This window comes from Thermobia domestica, chromosome 16, assembly GCF_964235325.1.
Source record: "Thermobia domestica chromosome 16, izTheDome1.hap1.1, whole genome shotgun sequence".
NCBI lineage: Eukaryota > Metazoa > Arthropoda > Insecta > Zygentoma > Lepismatidae > Thermobia > Thermobia domestica.
In genome coordinates, this window is record NC_137469.1 from 38611957 (window position 1) to 38631937 (window position 19981).

The 19981-nt window shown below is 32.7% G+C and overlaps 1 protein-coding gene across 2 annotated transcripts in view; it reads right to left on the reverse strand.

Annotated features, from left to right (window-relative positions):
- Positions 1-19981, reverse strand: part of stol (voltage-dependent calcium channel subunit stolid) — a 483866-nt gene that overhangs the window by 60226 nt on the left and 403659 nt on the right. For both annotated transcript variants that reach the window (XM_081742355.1, XM_081742354.1), the window contains exons 16-20: positions 16918-17059; positions 13964-14009; positions 8419-8552; positions 4644-4685; positions 2263-2353 (exon numbers count right to left, since the gene is read on the reverse strand). In XM_081742355.1, the coding sequence (XP_081598481.1) occupies positions 2263-2353; positions 4644-4685; positions 8419-8552; positions 13964-14009; positions 16918-17059 (455 nt within the window). The remainder of the gene's footprint in view (positions 1-2262; positions 2354-4643; positions 4686-8418; positions 8553-13963; positions 14010-16917; positions 17060-19981) is intronic.

A 19981-nucleotide genomic window follows, 5' to 3' on the forward strand; every position in this document is an offset into this window, starting at 1 on the left:
ATATTTTCAGTTACAACGCGAATTAGATTTTAACATTACATTTGTGCATATAAAATAAGGTATAAACAAAAAGAGAAAAAATTAAAAATATGTCTTAACTTACATTACATTTTGTCACATTCTTTACTGCTTTGTCATGTAATTAATTTATAATAAAGATTATAGACAGCCTTGTAAGAAAGTTGTATTTAGTTTGTGCTTTGTCACGTACATACAAGTGAATATTACAAACAAATGACACACGACCGACACGATTGATTTTATAATCCTCCTAGTACTGTATTTTCTGATTTTTGTTAGAAATTATTTTAACTAGTTTATGAGAACTTCACTGCTTAAAGCTCCAGATTTAACTTGACCGCAAACTTCCTTAGATGGTATCTTTCCCGTAATCTCCTAGCTATGTCTCTTCCTTGGCTGTCTGAATATATACTTATTGTTGTCCTTCTCTCTAAAGTTTACATTTTGTATCTGACCTGGCTTTTCCTCTGCTTGTTTCTACTAGACTATTATAATTGTCAAATTTTGGGATTTGCGAATTGACTACTTTAGTTACGGTATCAATATACACACTACTTTTGTCCTTGTTCTTACTGTTTTTCTGCAACATTGTTTTGTTTATGTACTTGCTTTGTTTTCCTGATGTGTAATTTGTTGTAGAGAGTGGTTCAACAGTATTATTCACTTGTAAGGTTGCCTCTTTGTAGACTTAGAAAAAAACTGTCACTGAGGAGTTGAGACCAAAATCATATCCACAAAGAAATTGAATGTCAGCTGAAAGGAGGGAATTCGTGTTATTCTTCAGTTCAAAATCTTTTGTTGTCGCAATTTTAGTCAAGGAATTTGGAGCTTAAAATATATAAAATGATAATCATGCCTGTTGTGCTGTATGGTTGCGAAACATGGTCACTTACTTTGAGGGAAGAACGCAGACTGAAAGTATTTGAGAATAAAATCCTGAGACGTATATTCGGACCCAAGAGGAATCGGAACGGGGAATGGCGCAAACTTCATAACGAGGAAGTGAATAATTTATTTGTACCGTTTATTAAACATTGTTAGGTTCATCTAGTCTAGGAGGCTCTGGTGGGCAGGTCATGTAGCCAGAATGAAAGAAAGTAGGAACGCTTTCAAAGGTTTTACTGGAAATCCATTAGGAAGATCTAGGCGCAGATGGAAGAATAATATTAAGATGGATCTCGCAGAAATAGGAATACAAAGTAGAAACTGGACCCAGTTGGCTAAGGACAGAAGTCAGCGGAGAGCTTTTGTGAAAGCAGCTTCGAACATTCGGGTTTCATAGGCACATAGGCCACAGAGTTAGTTAGTTAGTTATGAGAAATTGTAATGCCTGTTAGATTGGTTAACAAATAAGGCTTTATTAGATTGGTTAACAAATAATAAATGAGTTATAATATTTAATAATCAAAGGTTCTTAAATATTCCTTGTTCTCTCTCATCCCCTTCAATTGGCTTTAAGATTTGTAACTACCTAGTATTAAGATATGATTCTTGTGAACAGTGCCCTCAGCAACTTTTTATTTTTCCTGATATTTTTCTCTTTCCCTGTGAGGAAGGATCAACAAAATTACAACAAAGTTTTCTGTTATTTGTATTTGTGTGATAATGCTAATTTTTGGTAAGTAAAATTTATTTACCTACATCCTTTCCTTTGTTTACCAAATATATAAATATATTAATACTTGTATTATTGAATTAATGTATTTAAAGAATAATATAAAGAATGACAAAATGTATGACTGGATTGGGATTCGAACTGGGACTAAATTCACACCTATAAAGGATTTATTGTGATATAAAATTGTCTATTTCCTCCACTTATCATTCAAAGAATATTAACAAGACAAATTGCATGAATGAAAATTTTCCTGCGGTACAACTATAATAGTTACGTAAAAAGTTTTACCAAACAGTATTTCTGTCGAAGTTCATTTCCTGTAACTTATTATATCAATGATAATAAAATGCTGGAGACCAGTTTTTTTTTAAGATATTAAGGAAGTAAAAGAAATAAATGTGTCGTCATGCACTGCATGCAGTTGTAAAACTAAGCCATAAGTATAGTGCTCAGAAAATAATTAATTAAATAAATGCGTGTGAAAAAAAAAAAAATGCTGAGTCTTATATATATAGAAATATATGTATAATAAAAGTAAGAAATACTGTATTTCTTTTTCGCAAGAATAGATGAAAAATATTTCTTGCTGTTTTATACATATATTATGAGAATTATGAATTTACCTCTTATTTTCTTTAACCGAGACTGTAACATTGTCTAGTCCTTTTGTGACATAAGCGTCAAAGACCAAGGATTGCAAAAGACTTTTATCACCTAGAAAAAAAGAAAATAAAGAATGCTGTTAGAATTTTTTGTCACTATAGCAAATAAATGTAATATATATTTTTATACACTATAACGCTTGATGATTTTTATCACATGATTCTTTAAAATTCTGATAAAAGAATCGGAAAAATGTCTTCATGTGGAAGATCTTACGAACACACAAACAATTTAAAGTTTGGTCCTGTATTCTATCCATTTTTCATACTTTTATTTTTGTACATGAAAATTGTTTATCATATGATTACTTCTAAAGTAAAATATATTTTGTTTATAATTAATGTGGTTACCTTTGAAATAAATACTTATCTCACGTGATTGAGACAGAATTGTGAATATAGTTTAATCATATATTATAATCATTTTTCATTCTTTTATTTTTGAAAATGCGAACTGTTTCTATATAATTATTTCTATAGTATTGTGATTTTTTAATATTGTGTAACTTAATATGTGCATCACTTTCTTTTATAGTAAAGAAGAAATTTCATACTTTATATCTTTCAATATTTACCTTTTTAATCCTTAAACAAGATGTTAATTACATTTTGATATGTTCTAAATCTAAAAGCAATATAGTATACTATATACACAGTTTTCAGATATTAATAATACTGTATATATACACACAGATGTATATTCACTTTACAACTTAAATTTGCGAATATACACCACTTAAACAAGCTAACACTTCTTAAAACAATCTTTCATATCCCTTCTAATCTCTAACGGACTACTATTATTGTGAACTGAATTAGAATGAATAAATCCTAGATACAATAAAAATGTTTGTTTTATTGATATTTTTTGAAGAGAATACCCTTTATAGAAGTTTAATCACACGTTAATTTTGCTTCAGTTAAGAAATAATCAAGAAAGTAAACATATTTGTCTGTATAATATTATACAACAAGGATACATTCATTTCATTATGTATACATTTTCCCTCCATTCTTTGGTTGGAGACAATTACGCAATAAGACAGCTTAAGTATATTAAGACTTTCAATTACACTGTATAAGTCGTTAGTGGTTCGACGAAACTATTTGTAGGTTTCTACAATTTTTAGGACTATCATAGATAATTTTTAACTAAAAATACAGCATACTTGGTGTTTACACTCAGTTATTGATATTTTATTTAATTCTTTCATAGGTTACTTAAAGATGTAAGAAGTAACTGTCATTTATTATCAAGTCTAGATTTAAAAACAGTTGAAAATCTACCTGTCACGTATAAGTTATACTTCTTAAATAAGGAGTCCCTTTGGGAATTCCTAGAAAAATCTCACTTCTTTCTTCAATGTCTATTTAAATCTTTTACATATTTTTATATGTTTATGATTTATATCATGTTACTAACATACATATACAGGATTAACAAAAAGGTACGGCAAAATTTCAGGGATGAATTCCTTATGGGTAGACAAGCAAAAAAGTTCATATGACCATATGTCAGGAAATGTATCGTTACAGAGTTACGGCCATTGAGCCGTCTGATGCTGTGAAATAGCCACATTCAGGTCGCCCTTTAATGTGATTCAATTTAAACCTCAATAGCTCACCCCCTAATTAAGATAGGAAGGCAATTTTGGTATCAATGTGTTCCTGAAGGATGAAGCTTTCCGCCGATATGTATTTCATGTTTGTGGATGCTATCATGGTGGACGGGGAGGGAAACTACCTGTTTGTTTTTTTTTTCATCACGCAGTTACCCTCCCCCGTTCACCGTGGTACCCTCCACATACATGAAATACATATCAGTCTAAAGCTTCATCCTTCAGAAATACATTGACACCAAAATTACCTTTCTAGCTTAATTACGGGGTGAGCGATTGAGGTTTAAATTGAATCACATTAAGGGGCGACCAGAATGTAACTATTTCACAGCATCAGACTGCTCAATGCTCGTAACTCTGTAACGATGAGTTTCCTAACATATAGTCAAATTAACTTTTTTGCTTGTCTACCCATAAAGAATCTACCCCTGAAATTTTGCCGTACCTTTTTGTTACACCCTGTATATGATTGAAAATAGTCAATGAATAAATGTACATATATGTAAAATCAAGTTTCAATTCGAAACAGAAATTCTTCAAAGTGTGAAAATGTATTAAACACTAATCTTATTTTTCATGCCAATCATAAAATACCAATAAATAAAACGCTTAATTAAGATAATATTTTAAATGAATATTCACTTATTAGTTTTTATGATGCTTTTGAAACAAGAATAAATGAAATAAAGAAAGTTAGATCCTATAGAATTTAGTTGTACTTACAGTAATAAGAATCCTTGTCCATTTTCTTTTTGTCATTGTGCACTACAAAAAGAAAAAAAAGTGATCAATATTTGCTTTACACTCAACCGTTTAGCAAAATATTTTTAATCAGTATTTTTTTTAAAAATCCAAATAAAATGTCATTATTATATTAATAGTACGTATGAGTAGTGTTTGGTCAATAAAGAGATAGTTAACCTTTCACTTGCCATTAGCGTATTACAACGTTTTGAATCAACACGGGATTTTTAAGTTCTTTGAAGAAAGACGAATTGAAGTTAAAATTACATAAGGAAATCCTGCATAAGTCCGTGCACGTGCAGATAGTGATTTCACAGAAGTAAATTGCCTCGGAGGCTTCGTCTTCACATTTCTTTACGGTAGTGCCTGGCAGTACCAACATTGCGGTACAGGAAAACGTAAAGACGAAGTCTCTGGGAAAATTTATTTCTGTGAAATGCCTATAAGTGGGGCTGATTCATGCAGATTTTTCTTTAAAATTTAATTCTGGCTCCTGTTCCTTCAGAAACCTGAAGAATCCCGTGTAGCTTCAAAACATTGTGACGTTGTTGTTAGTTCCAGAAATACAGAAATAAAAGTACAAGAATAATTATACATTTGTCAAGAAAATATTTTAGTATTTGAATTTACTTAAACAAACTAATTGGTTGTAGTGCAACTGCGTGTATAAAAATAATGTTTAATAATTAACTCGTTGTCTTTCTTTCGTACCTTATTTCTTGGTAGAAACTATTTCCTTCTAACACTACAGAAAATCAACTGCTTCTTGCAGTTGTTGGGCGATGAGAAACAGAGATAAGTTATATTATTTTTATAAATGGAGGTTAATGATAATGTATAAAGAAGTCGCTTAAATATAATTACATTAGTTACATAATCAAATACTCATACGATAATAAGATATTATTGTACCTTTGTTTAATTAAAATGTTGAAGTGGCTTGAAAAGTCATTTATGAGCTACGTTGTTTTGACCTTCGTAATAGCTCTGGGTGAAGCAGTGTTATCAGCAGGGTTAGAATTTTTAGGTGCGCACTTTTGTTTTCGTTTAGAGTGAAAATGAATTCTACCAAAGCTTTCGAGGTGCCAAACATTGCTTGCGGCTGGAGATAGAAAACTTTCTAGCACCTTGTTTTCAGTTTTGGGTCTTTTACCCGTTTATCTTCTTATCTGCCCCCAATCTTTCTTTCTCTTCTTTCCTCTTCTTTTACTGTTACGCTTTAAAATTTTATTCTAAATTTACCAGTCATCTGGATAAAGAAAAAAGTGCAAGAGTTTGTTGCTGCCCACAAGGACGGAAAGAAGGTAAAATCAGATCCTTGTAATCTTACTGGATAGCAATTAACACAACACTATACCGGTGTCGAATTGAAAAATCTTACCAAAAAGACAAGCAGAACTTCAACACAAATGTGTAGAATATTCCAAAGCAAATCAACGAAAGGTACAACAAACAAAATTCTCTCAACTCAACAAAAAGTGCAAGGACAAAAGCGTTGTACAGTTCCAAATATAGACAACTGTGTAAATTGTGATACAAAGGAGAAAATAATAAAAGTGTTATTAATGAACATCAACTATCTTCAAATTAAAGTGAAATAAAAAAAAAATTAAAGATGACCAAAGCTCTCTCACCTGATACCACACCCTGGACGGAAGTTATAAAACAAAGCACAAAAGTATGATGCCACCCACCCTCAGAGACAGTTTTTTTTAAGTCTACAAAGAGGCAACCTTACAAGTAAGCAATACTGTTGAACCACTATCTACAACAAACCACATATCAGGAAAACAAAACAAGTATATTAACAAAACAATGTCGCAGAAAAGAAATGAAATGAAATCTTTAAGTTTTACATCCCACGCTTATGCCGGTTAGGCTAAAGAAGACGGCGATGATGAGAGATGAGTGAAATGGTGGAATGAAGAAAGTGGGAGGAAACGGGAGAACCCCGAGAAAACCCACGAGCGCGATGTTTGTCCACCACAAAGTCCACACGGCGCGAGCTGGAATCGAACCAGGGATCCCAAGCATCGGAGGTGAACACTCTACCACTGAGTCACAGCGTCCCCCTCGCAGAAAAACAGTAAGAACAAGAGCAAAGGTAGTGTACATCTTGATACCCTAACTATAGTAGGCAATTCTCAAATCCCCAAAATTGACAAGTATAATAGTCTAGTAGAAACAAAGAGAAAGGTACATCAGATACAAAATGTAAAATCCAAGGAGAAGCCACTGCAATAAGTATATATTCAGACAGCTAAGGAAGAGACATAGCTAGAAGATTACGAGAAGGTATACCATCTATGGAAGTTTGTGGTCAAGTTAAACTTGGATCTTTAACCAGAAAAGTCCTAAAAAGTGTTTAGAATGTGAGTGGAAGTGTCGAAATTGCATTATCAATATGATGCAAACGACGTTGGCAATAACAATGCACAAGCAGTTATTTCTGAAATGCAAAGGTCATTTGAAGGCACCTCAAATTTTAAGTTTATTGTGGATACCTCATCGTCATGATTTAATGGGTAACACTTGTATGAAGCTTTGTAAACTTTGTATGGAATTTCAAAATTGTATATATCTTGGTTATAAGAAAGTTAAACAGAGAGAGCTATACTACTTTTGGGTTACACCTAAATAGTAAAGGGAAAAACCAACTATTGTTGTTAATTAAGGATATCATTCTAACTAAGATGTCTTCGCAAATAGTCGAACAAAAACCTATTCCTCTATTTGTGTTAGAGCAGGGAAACTAGTTGAGTGTTCTAAATTTGACGAATACATCGATCTGATTCAGAATATCTCGACTACAATTAAGGAACAATAGATTTGTAAGAGAAGAATATCAAGATTGTGGTTCATTTATTTAGTCACTAAGAAACTGTGACTAAGATGGAATAAACATGAAAACAATTGTGGAAAGCGTACAAGTTGTTTAAGAGGAGGAGAGAGTTTAAAAGAAGAATTCAGAACTAGAGAAGATGGTGTTGGAAATTACAATCGAGTGTGTTGAAAAACAAAGGGTCGAATCGCGTTCATGTATTGGAAAAACATATTAAGATAGTAATTGTAGATATTAAGCTATAAAGACTAAGATAAAGTATATTTCGAGCAGTTCAGTTTTTGGAGGAAAAGATATACATTTTGAGTCTCAGTAATATTACAGTAGGATGATTGTCATTTAGAGGTCCGCTCAAAAGGACATAACTCACAACTGACTTCTCAAACTACTTCAAATTCTAACTTACTAATTCTCTAATTTAACAATACCGCAGACCGTTAAGTAAGTTACATTTTATTTTCTTCTTCTATGAAATCTCTGTTACATTAACCCTAACTCCTATTTATCACAATAACATAGCATTGTATTTCCATCTCACTACTCTACAAGGACACTGAAACTATTTAGTTCAAGTTTCACGTTAAAATATTATCTTGAAAATAAGATATATGAGAATAAATTATATTTGGCATTTTTGTTAACGCTTTCAAGTCTTTGAGAGCTTACAAAACTATTTCTCAATATCTACCCAGTCAACATACGAATATTTTAAACTTTTTGTTTGTAATGCGTTTTCAAAAATGTCCTGGTACTCTTAAGTATTAAGCCATACCTAATAAATTTAATGTTCATATTGCGCACCTCCATTTTTAATAGAAATCCTGAGTAGAAATTTATTTTAGAATTTTGTTTTATCTTTGAAGCTAGTAAGCAATTTATAGAACCTACGTATATAGCAATTAAGACCCTTACTCATTGTCTGGGATCTCGGTCTTTGAGACATCCACTTCCATCCGGGCTTTTGAGTTCTCCCAATAAAATGAAGAACTTGTTCCTCTGGGGTTTTGAAATTGTGCTCAGATTCATAATTGTATTCGCAATACACCCTGAAATGAGAAGAACAATAAAAATTTGATTATACAATAAAAGAAAACGATATTAAAATTATGAGACTTTTTTTTATGAGTTCACTTAATGTAAACTAATCACCATGGACTAGAATTTTCGTAATTACGATAACACACTAAAATACTATTTACTGTAAATCGTTGTTTACATGGGCGTAGTGTGGTGTAGTGAAACCTTTCTATGTTGGAGACCGTTGGTTTCATTGAGAACTTGCCAACTTAGGCAAAAATTATATTTTAACATGGAAACCAGTGGCGGCTAATGTTTGTGTTGCACCGTTGCGCAACGACCAAAATTTTTCAAGAAAAAAATATTAGCAGTAGTAGTAAAGAGGTGAAGAATTTTCTTTCTATTACTCCTTTACATACCTTAAATAACATTTTTTACTTCTATAACTGTAAAATCCATTAATCCGTTTTAAAAAGCAGAAAACAATCCGTCAGAGAATGTCTAACTTAAGTTGCGTTGCAGCCAGCATACAACGACCAGATTTCTACAACACGAACATTGGAGCGAATGCTAAGTCTCTTTTCCCCTATCTCAGGAGTTAAAGACCCTGGTCGTTGCAGTGCTCATGCAACGCGGGACGGTTTTCAGTGAACGAGAAAAGAAGACACTTCGCATTAGATAAGATTTTTGAATATTATTTCATTCTCAATTAACAAGTGGCATTCATTTTTATGGATTCATAATTATATTTAAATTATGGAATTGTGCTGAAGAAAACCAGTATAATAATACAAATTAGTTTTTTTTAAATAAGGTGATCGCAGAATTACAAAATAAGAAAGAAAATATGTAGTAGTGCAGAACACAAATGAAAGTAAACACGCATTTGTAATTTAATTATTAGTTTATATAGATAATGAAGGCTTTTTGTACGGTAATTTGTGAACCAAATAATAATAATAAGTCAATATATAGTATTATATTTCAAGAATTATTATGATTCATTCATTTCTGAAGACAACGAAATTCGTTGAACAACAACCTGGGTGCTTTTGCTTCTGACAAGAATTGCAGAAATTCTAGTAATCCTTAGAACCTGAGTTGATGTAATGAAAAATAATAGGAATACCAGACTTAAGCGAGTTGTAATAGAAAATTTGCTGCAATCAAAAGGAGGAGAATATATTTTCTATTTAAATGAGTAATTAGATAAAATGTTCTAATTTTTAAGTTTTATTGCCATAATTATATTTATTTTCACATATCACATAGTATGTGCGTCTAAATTTATACTGATTAGTTAATGAATCCAGTTTCTATCTTCTGTCTCTGATCATTCGTACTGCAACACTCTAGATCAGCATCCACCAGCCGCCACTGACGGAAACGATGATAGATTATAATTCTCCTCAACAATTGCCGCTAGTGTTTAATCATTAGAACCCTGGGTACTGGTGCCAAAGAAGTGTGTAAGGAGTTGGAGTAGAATTACACTCTTCACTAGCACAGTTTTTCTTTCTCATAAAGTAAGATGAGCCAAGCCGGGAGGACAAGATTTCATTCCATTCCTGAATTGCACTAGTTATTAGTTCCGGGAGTGCATGTGGCATTTCAGCCAAAACCTGAACTTGGCAGGGCAAGGATTGTAGCCCTTTCCTGCTTTTCAGGGAGCTCTCAGGTCTGGGTTGCTCTCTGCCGGGCTGATCATACCGTAAACTTCGGCACTTTGCGGTGTCGAGACGTCTCCTAGCACCGAAAGAGAGCGTGATCTTGTCTTAAACGCTCCGTAGCCTACACTGGATAAGCCGGTAAACTTCCTTTATCTACGGAAGGTTCTGTCATTAATAGGTATAACTAATAGATGGACTTTGCTCCATTGCAATAATTAACGTATCACATTACCCTTCCTCGGAAGGCTCTGTAGTAACTTGTCAGGCTTTTGAAAAAAGCAGTTATTGCCCACAACAATTATTGCCTAGATTAAAGTGCTGAGGAGCTGACTTTTAAGGTGGCATACATACCCATTTCATCATGTGGAAACAGATTCTACACTATAGACTGTAACATAGCTACAGGTATGTCTAAAGTCCTAATTTAATTACTGAATACTGTTGTACTTCCAAACTGTGCTATGCATAAGTATAGGAAGTCTTACAGAACGGCTATGTCCGTCTATCTGTCAACAGGTATCAGAACAAAAACGGTAAGAGTTATCGAGAAGCTGTTTTCTTGAATAGATAGGTCCAAAAAATGGCTTCTGTTTCCTCCATTAACCCCCTATTCAAACCAGAAGTAATAGAAATTTAGCATTTCCGGTTTCAACATTCTTCGCAATAGAACAAAAACAGTAACAGATAATGATAAGTTGTATTTTTGGAATCGTTGCAGTATCCGAAGAAAAGATGCTATCTCTTTACTAGAACCAGAAATGGTAGAAATTCACTACTACTTCCGGTTCCAATATTGATTTCCGTAGAACTAAAACAGTAAGAGAGAGCAAGTAATGTTTTTTTTTTTTTTTATATATATATGTGTTCAGGGTCCAAGAAACAGGTTCTATTTTTGACCCTATTCCACTATTGCGACTAGAAGTTTTAGATATACTACTTTCAGTTTTAATATAGTTTGAAGTCTACCGTAGTTTTATACTATGAAACGATACTCAATTGTTTTGCACTTCATAAATAACGTATATATAAATATTACCTGGTATTTATTTTAATTTACCACTCGTACACTTTTATTATAACTTTGAAAATTGAATATGTTCATTTCACACAAAATACAACGTACGTTTTTTTCATTTCTTCTGCTTAGGACAATAAGTGCAGGAATATACTTTGCAAACCTATTTCAGTAGAAACTACTGTAAGTGTTATCCAAAGAAAACTGCTTTAATGTGAAACAATCAAAGAACAACCATCCTCAATAAGTGTGTTCAACTATTTGAAGTAATTATCAGTTGTGTTGGTAAGAAAGAAAAAAAAAGAACCTTAATTGGGAATTGTGCCTCTATGTTTGTACACTTAACAACATTAAATATTAAAAATAAATAATTGAACCCCATCTCTATACTATATCTTTTGCAGAAATAACTTTCCTTGATATTCTTCCGACACATTGACTTTGAGTTTATTAATCCTCTGAAGTATAACAATAGTGAAAAGTATCTAAGAAATAGAAAAATATGTTTGTTTTCATTGAACATTTGACTTCTATGTCCAATGCTGTGAGAATCGGTAGATAAAATGGGGTGCGTAGTGGCTGAGTGGTAGAGCGTTCACCCCCGGTACTTGGGATCCCTGGTTCAATCCCAGCTTGCGTCGTGTGGACTTTGTGGTGGACAAACACCGTGCTCGTGGTTTTTTTCGGGGCTCTCCCGTTTCCTCCCACTTTCTTCATTCCACCATTTCATTCATTTCTCATGATCACCGTCTCTTTTAGCCTAACCGGTATAACCATGGGACGTAAAACTCAAAGATTTTTCGATAGATAAAAGATAGAGATAAATTTAATATGGAAACTATAGGAATAAAATTATCTTATTGCGTTCCAATTACAAAATAAATAGATGAACAAGTGTTAGAGTAACGTGTATTAGTTATCTTATAGGTAATTGTAAGTTCCACAAAAATAAGGTAGGTTCAGTAGGTTTTACGGTATTCGAAGTTCATAGCAAATCTCAATTAATACGCGATTTTTGTAATTCCTCTGGTTACCACCAATCACGCACATATCTCGACATATATATCAAAAATCATACATTTGCCGCTTGCGGATGTTGCAGCTATATTTGGTAAGAGGAACTAAATATGCCACTGTGACTTTGTTCATAATGTAAACAAAGTATTACTTGCAATATGAATATATTTATCCTAAATTAAGTCATACTGTCTGCGAGCAGTTTTATAAGATAAAGTGAAAGGTCAGATATAGCTTTGTACAGTGCATCTTCAGATTTACTATGGTACTTTTCTGATTTTACCAAATATTTTCGGGTTTCAAATAGTTGCATCATTTTTTTTAAAAAAAAAAGCAATATCTATTATGTATATCTGGTGTAATGTGAAGGTGATTTGAAATATCAAAGAAATAGGTGAAATCAGTGGACTTCGTTTTTATTTAGTTTCAGAAAACATGAAGTTTGGGGGAAAATAATATAGATTTTTGAAGAAAATAACAATAAATACTTGCAAAAATTAAAAAAAAAATTAAAAAATCTAAGTCTTTTCTAATAATAAAATAAGGTGCGTCGTAATCACTTAACACTCTATATATTTGTATATTAAAGTATCATATGATTGTTAAAATTATTACTTAGAAGAAATTGTCGATTGAATATTTTTAAATCTTAACACTGTTATTTATACTCAAATTTATTTTTATTTACACATCGGGTGGGCACAATAAATTAGCAAAGAATTAGAAAAAATAAATAACATACCACAAATGTATTACTTCAAAACAAATTTATTTTTATATATGGATACATAAACGTAGTCATTATTCTTTATATTGTTAAAAAGGAATTTCCATTTATTGCAAGAAGAAACTCGATTCGACTTCGAAGTTTTGAGCACATTTTAATTAAGTTTTCTTTATTCATGAACATCATAATATTTTCAGTTTTAGCTTTAATATCCTCTCCATTGAAATGAGATTATTTAACAACATCTCCTTCACAAACGCTACATCTTCTCTCGGGCAAATTCCTCTCATCGGAGAAGAAAATCAGAAGTTTAATTTATTTGGGATGTTCTTATTGTGATAGGTTTTTTTTTCTTTCTTTCAAAGTTCCCTACCTTTGCGGTATCATAAACTGGCTTATTTTATGAGCATACGATTTGTATCTTATATCTTCAGCCACAACAATGCAAATTGAATGCTCAGTTCTCTTGCTATGGAGCGCATTGGCTTTGCAGGATCTTTATTGATCATTTTCATTGATAATTTTTATTGACTCTGTGGACGATTTTTGAAGTTGTGCGATCCTTGTATATCTTATGCTTTTCTTTGTTGATGCGGTAACATCAGAATCAGCATCGCACACGTTCTTCAAGTTGCAAACTGTACGTTAAAGAATATTATTGAAGTTAGCAATTTACCCTGCACTCAATCATTAAAATTACTGTTCCATTAAGATTGCGTTCCTTCCACATGACAATTTCCATCAGTATTTAACACTTATATCTGAACAAAATAACGTTTAATCATAATTTTAGAAACATTATTTATGAAAATTAATAAGAACAATGTAAAGTAATTAATAAGAAACATGTAAAAAAGGAGATGCAAAGTTATTTACCAATTTGTCGCGCGCATCCTGTGTTTATTTATAATTTCAAAACACTAGATACAAAATTCCACTACAGTCATAAATATAAATAATTTATAATAATTATATAATGAAATAAATATAGCAAATGTTAGTAGGACTCACCAATCAGGATGAACAGTCCAATTTGTTCCTTTGAAGTAATCTGTGACTGCATGAAAGCATTAATAATAACAATATTAATAAAAAATACTCATAGTAGTATATTATTCTCATTATAAAATTGTTATTTATAAAATATATCATTCAAAGACAGAAATGTGTTCCTAAAATATCATAATAAATGAATGAATACATATACACTCATTTCTCGTTTCAACAAATAAAAAAGAAGAACATCAATCCGATATTGTCTATTGCCTGAAAGTTCCGACATCCCATAATTCCATTACGAAAGAAAGAGAAATAATACAGTACTACGCTTTTAATTAAGTATGCCCTCGTTCTGACAGAGTAAAATACCAATACATTATAAATATGCACTATAATACAGTAAGTCCAAAGTGACGGTCCGCCAACTAGCAGTCGGCTCCCGAAACAGTGGCTAGTATCCAATGTTGTCACAATTCCATTCGTAGAAAGTAAGATTTTCAAATTGAATCGACTGCTCTAGACTTTGTTGCTTCCGGTTTCCTTAAGACCGAGAGATGAGTGTTGTTAAGGTTAAAAGATTGTGATTGGAACGAAGGGATCGGTGTCAAATATAGAAGAAGAAGGGGAGAAAATAGAACATGTGGCTAGTTTTTGATGTCTGTTAGTATTATTTGTAATGATATGAAATGTGAATGTGAAATAAAAGCAAGGATAGGAATGGTGAAAGAAGCCTTTAGGAGAAAGAAAGGTCTATTTTTGTAGGGTCTTAAATAAAAAGTTGAGCAAAAAGCTCATAAAATGCTCTTTAAACATGGACATTACGCAAAAATGATGAAAACGACTGGAAGCTTTCGAAATGTGGGTGTGGAGAGGAATGGAGAGAATTAGCTGAGTCAAGCGGGAAACGAATGAGAGGGTCTTAGAAATAGTGGGGGGAAAAGAAAATTTAAAATATTATTAAGAAGAGGAAGAGAAACTGGTTGGGTCATTGGATAAGAAGGGACTGTATCATGAGGGACGTGCTAAGGGGTATGGTGGCAGGAAAGAGAGGGAGGGGACGGAGACTACAATTAATGGATGATACTAAAACTGAAAAATAGTACGTGAAGACGAAAAGGTTAGTGCAAGACAGTGGAGCATGGAAGCTTCTCAGTTGCTGCAAATGACTTGCCAATAATGGCAGAATACATATGATGATAATGATTTAGTAGTGTAAGATACATATATACAGTGGCGTAGGGAAGGGGGGACCCAGAGAGGCCGCTTCTTCCCCCCAAAGAGGTCCGAAAATGTACTTTGGTACTTTGATGTTTGTAATTTTTATATATTTTTATGTTTATATATTTTTTGTTTGTAATTTTTCTATATGTACCTATAACCGCACTTGCCCTCCCCCCAACACACATCCTGGCTACGCTACTGCATATATACGAGCGTAAACTCCTACTTCCTATTATAGTGACTGTAAAAGGTTTCTTATGAGGTTTAATTTCCTTAACTTTTGCTGTCTTTTCCTCTTTTTTTAATGATAATCGACTACAACCAAAAGCAGAAGTGTAATCAAGAGGGAACGGCATCCACTTTTTCACTCTTTTTTTTAAAAAAGCAAACTTAGTATTTCTCAATTTCCTCCGTTATTTATTAACCCTTTAAGACACCTCATTTTTATTTGTATGTTCAGTGACCATTTATTAGTTTTAGTTTTACAAAATATCTATGACTATAACTACAAAAAATTACTATAAACATATGAAAATATAGATAGAAAATTTAAAAAAAAAGTAAGCATTCTGTTCATAGTATGTATCTCACCAAGGAATTCCCTTTATCTTCTTTAGCTAAAATCTATCCAAAATGTTTCCTATTTGTCTGTCTCATGACTACATTTCTGATTGAGAACTTTCATATTGTGATAGCTAGTAAAATATTGTATTATTTCTTCTCCCTCAAACCCACTTACAATATCTAGTTAATGAACTATAAATAATTCTGCGACATTAATAACAAACTAGATAAATCTTGACAACGTTATTTTGAATGACATAGCCAAATTTATTTTGGCAAGTGTTTTCTTCAGTATACAATACCTAGATATGATATGAAACATTAGGCTTAAATGACCATATGACTATGATACCCACATCACAGACTCCCTCTCCGCTTTCTCTCAATTCATCGTAATGGAAACATATCGTCGCATGAGAACGAGAAGAACGTAACTCCATTTTCGTAGTTCTACAGGCGAGAAGACAAAAATATTACTTTCTTAGAAAGATGTGTTTTTAATAAGATGGTAATTGAGCTTCATTACAACAGATGATCGACAAAGAGAACAGATGGCGTTACGTTCCATTTACACCAAGTGGGGCTTTAAAATTTATGTCCAAACATGAAGATAATAAAACCCGCATTTTTGGAGTTACGTTCCACTGGTTCTCATACGACGATATAATCCAAATACTGTTATCAGTAAACAGCAATAGCATCAGACTTCGTAACTATCTGTCAAAGTCATCAAGATCAGTCATTTCGAACTAAGTGCTCTGTTACGTCATGGTCTGTTGCTTCCTTTTCAGTAAACGACCTAGAGAGGGGAAGGAACTGGCAACTAACTTCACGTTGCTTAAAGACGTGGTGATGGCAGGCAAAGAAAAAGAATCGATAGCAAAGTTAATTGTTTTTGTAGGCATACTACGCGTGGATTTATGATTACGAATACACTACCAATACTTCCAGTATTCTCCTATCTTTCCCCCCACCTTTTCTTTTCTTATTGTGCTTTCCTCTGTTTTTATCATATTATAAAAGAACATTCTTACATCATACATTTGCTAGTCAGAAATGACTGATCTAGATCTCTAAGCATCATCAGGTGAACAAAAACTTTAAAAATTTCGAGTTTAAATATTAAAAAAAAAAAAAAAAAAAAAAATCTAAAGCTAACAATTGAGGAAATTCAGTCATACCTTCATCATCTGTCTGTTTTATTTCAAGCTCTTTCCTGGCTTCGTACAGGCCATAGTTATCTGGTATTGCGATCCCCAGAGAAAAGGGAGTGCCTTCTATTTGATGGAAGAAGTATTTATGTCTCCTAGTTACTACCCGTTTCTGAAAGAGAAAAGAAAGTGTACGAAAAAAAGTATTATTAAACAAGAAATACAATTTTTCTCTCTGATGGACCAAGTGAGAAATTAAATAATTTTACACTATTTATTTTTTTATGGCAAGTGCACAAGAGCAGAACAGGGAGGGGCAAACATATGGCTAGAGGGACAGAAAGTCGAAGACGTTAAGACGTTTGTCTATTTAGGAAGTCTAATATCCTCGGACGGAAGAAGTGAAAAAGACGTAAGTACAAGAATAGCGCAGTCTAAACAAGCATTCAATTGGAAAAGAAGACTGCTAACATCAGGAAATGTGTCGTTGAACGTTCGAAAACTATTTGAGGCGTTCAGAAGCCAAACCGATTAACTCCATTTTTTTTGTTATTTTTTAATTCTACACATTTTTACTTGGAAAAGGTGCATTATTTTCAGAGACAAAATCGATTAACTCCAAAGTGTAACAATTTGCCCCTAGAATGCGTAAACGTTCTGACCACTCTCATTTAAATACATTGTACCTAAGTTACTAAAATGCTCACTACTGAAAAGTCTCGTTTGGTGGAGTTAATCGGTTTGACATCTGAACATCTAATTTATTAAGACTGGTATGGAGCGTGGAGCTTTACGGATCAGAGACGTGGACATTGAGAAAAGCTGAAATATCCAAGCTGGAGTCATTTGAAATGTGATATTGGCGCAGAATGCTGAGCATATCATGGACCAAAAGTAAAAGGAATAAAGACGTACTAAAGGAAGCTAATGAAGGACGACATCATGAAGATAATAGGAAAAAGAAGAAACAGCATGCTTGGCCATCTTATTCGGCACTGCGATTGGATCACCGTGCTGATAGAGGGAAAGGCAGAAGGAAAACCAGGAAGAGGAAGACCAAGGATAGAATATCTAGATGCAGTTACGAAGAAGAGACCTTATCAAAGTACAAAACAGCTCTCCCAAGGGAGAAAAAATTAAAATTTCGTGTTGCCTACCAATCTATGGTTGAGGTGAGAAAGAGGAGACTGACTATCATTATAAACATAATGGCTGAAATTTTATGCACTCAAGTATACAATAGAACCACTCAGTGATCAAATAAGATGCTTATCGCATTTCTTTATTAATGAATAACCCTTCTCATGGATGTAAGGTGGAAAGTTTATCTCACAGAGATGTCTTAATAATAAACAGAAACATCTCAGTCTTGAGTCACGCTGATCGTAATAATAAATAATCACTCGCTACCTGCGCTATGGGATATTAAACTGTGCAGATTTGCCTATTAGAACTATTATAATATCTTAATTGCAACTAAAAACTGTATTGTTTCAATTTTATTATTTCAAAATAGCACAAGAACTGCAACTATACTTAGGTTTGAGCATTAATTTGATGAGCAAACTCGAAAAATAAATAAATTAAATAAAATGGTTAAATGTAACAAATTAGACCTTTTAATTAAGCACGATTTTAATCTATAGTGAACAGCGAGCGGGACAATTAGTTAGAATAATTACTAAATATTAAAAGTGGTCATAGAAAACTAATTATTGATCTAACAATAATGAATACAGTATCATATAGTAGGAAAGAAAAGATACTATAAGTACTTTCGCTATATATCTCATCTGATAGACAGAAGAAGACGTAAGGAGAAAAGTGAAAATATACTAAACAATGGAGAAATAGATATGTGAAATGTCCAGTGACTTCTCTGTTCTGTAATTTTTCTTTTATTTTCTCCCTACTTCCCCAACTATCTGATAAAGCACTTAGCGAAAGAGCTTATAGCGTACGATATCTTAGTATTGTGTGATAGTAGTCCTTATTTTATTTCACTAGAAAAATATTGTTCACAAAGGATAGTACGAATATCGTTTGCCTCGTATATATGTCGTGCGCGATCAATGAAACTCGTCTAACTTTTACTAAACTTGGCATGATAGAAGAAAAGCTATGAAATGACTATGTGGTTAGCATACGTGCCTTTGGCGTGGGAGACTCGGGTTCGATTCCCGACAGGAGGTCATGTGGTTCGGATTCCGTGTTAATCAGTAGGTCACGTCTCATATAGCTTCGCTGCTGAAAAGGACGTTAAACTCAAAATCAATTCAAGAACTTGACGAATTTGGATCAAAATACACACAGGTCTTTGGTTTCCCAAGTTACGAGGCATGAAAGTTGGGGTTGGGACTTAGTCAGATTTTCACGAAAAAATCTCTAATTATTATTTAGAACGAAAATAAATGGAACAAACCTAGAACTACCATATGAGAGTAAAAATTTCCGTCCACATACATTTTTCAAAATTCCTCGATTTGTCTGCATTTTCTAAGCTCAAATGTATTATTAATTCATTTCGGACATTTTAAATGTAAAAATATATTTGACTATTTGTATTCAAAGAAGGAATTGTCTAAAAGAAACGAGATTAGATCTACTGTAAAATATGAACAAAGAATTCTCACATACTTATTTGTATTTTACAGTAAATCTGATCTCTTTGGCAATTCCATCCTTGGATGCAAAGTCAACAATATGATCCTCTGTAAGCACTCTTGTTAAATAATTTCATTTCAATTGTTTCGTCATTCATTTCAATATATTTTTCACAATGTTTCATAAGCGAACTTGAAAATAAAAGATAAAAATTATCATTATTGTGTTGAAAGTTAATGTTCATGAAACGACTTAGCAAGATGAAAGTGTGACCGCATTTTTTTTTTTTCAGAATATGGTAACCCGAAAATAATATCTTAATCGTTAATTCAAGGTATAAGAAGTATATGATGAGACGGACGGTTGATTAGCTATGTTGCAAAATACAGATTTCTTATAAAAAAAATCAATGAAGAACAAATTGTTTCTTCGAGTAAGAAACTTACTAATTTCTTCTATTTTTTTGGTTACTAATTACTTTTTTATTTCC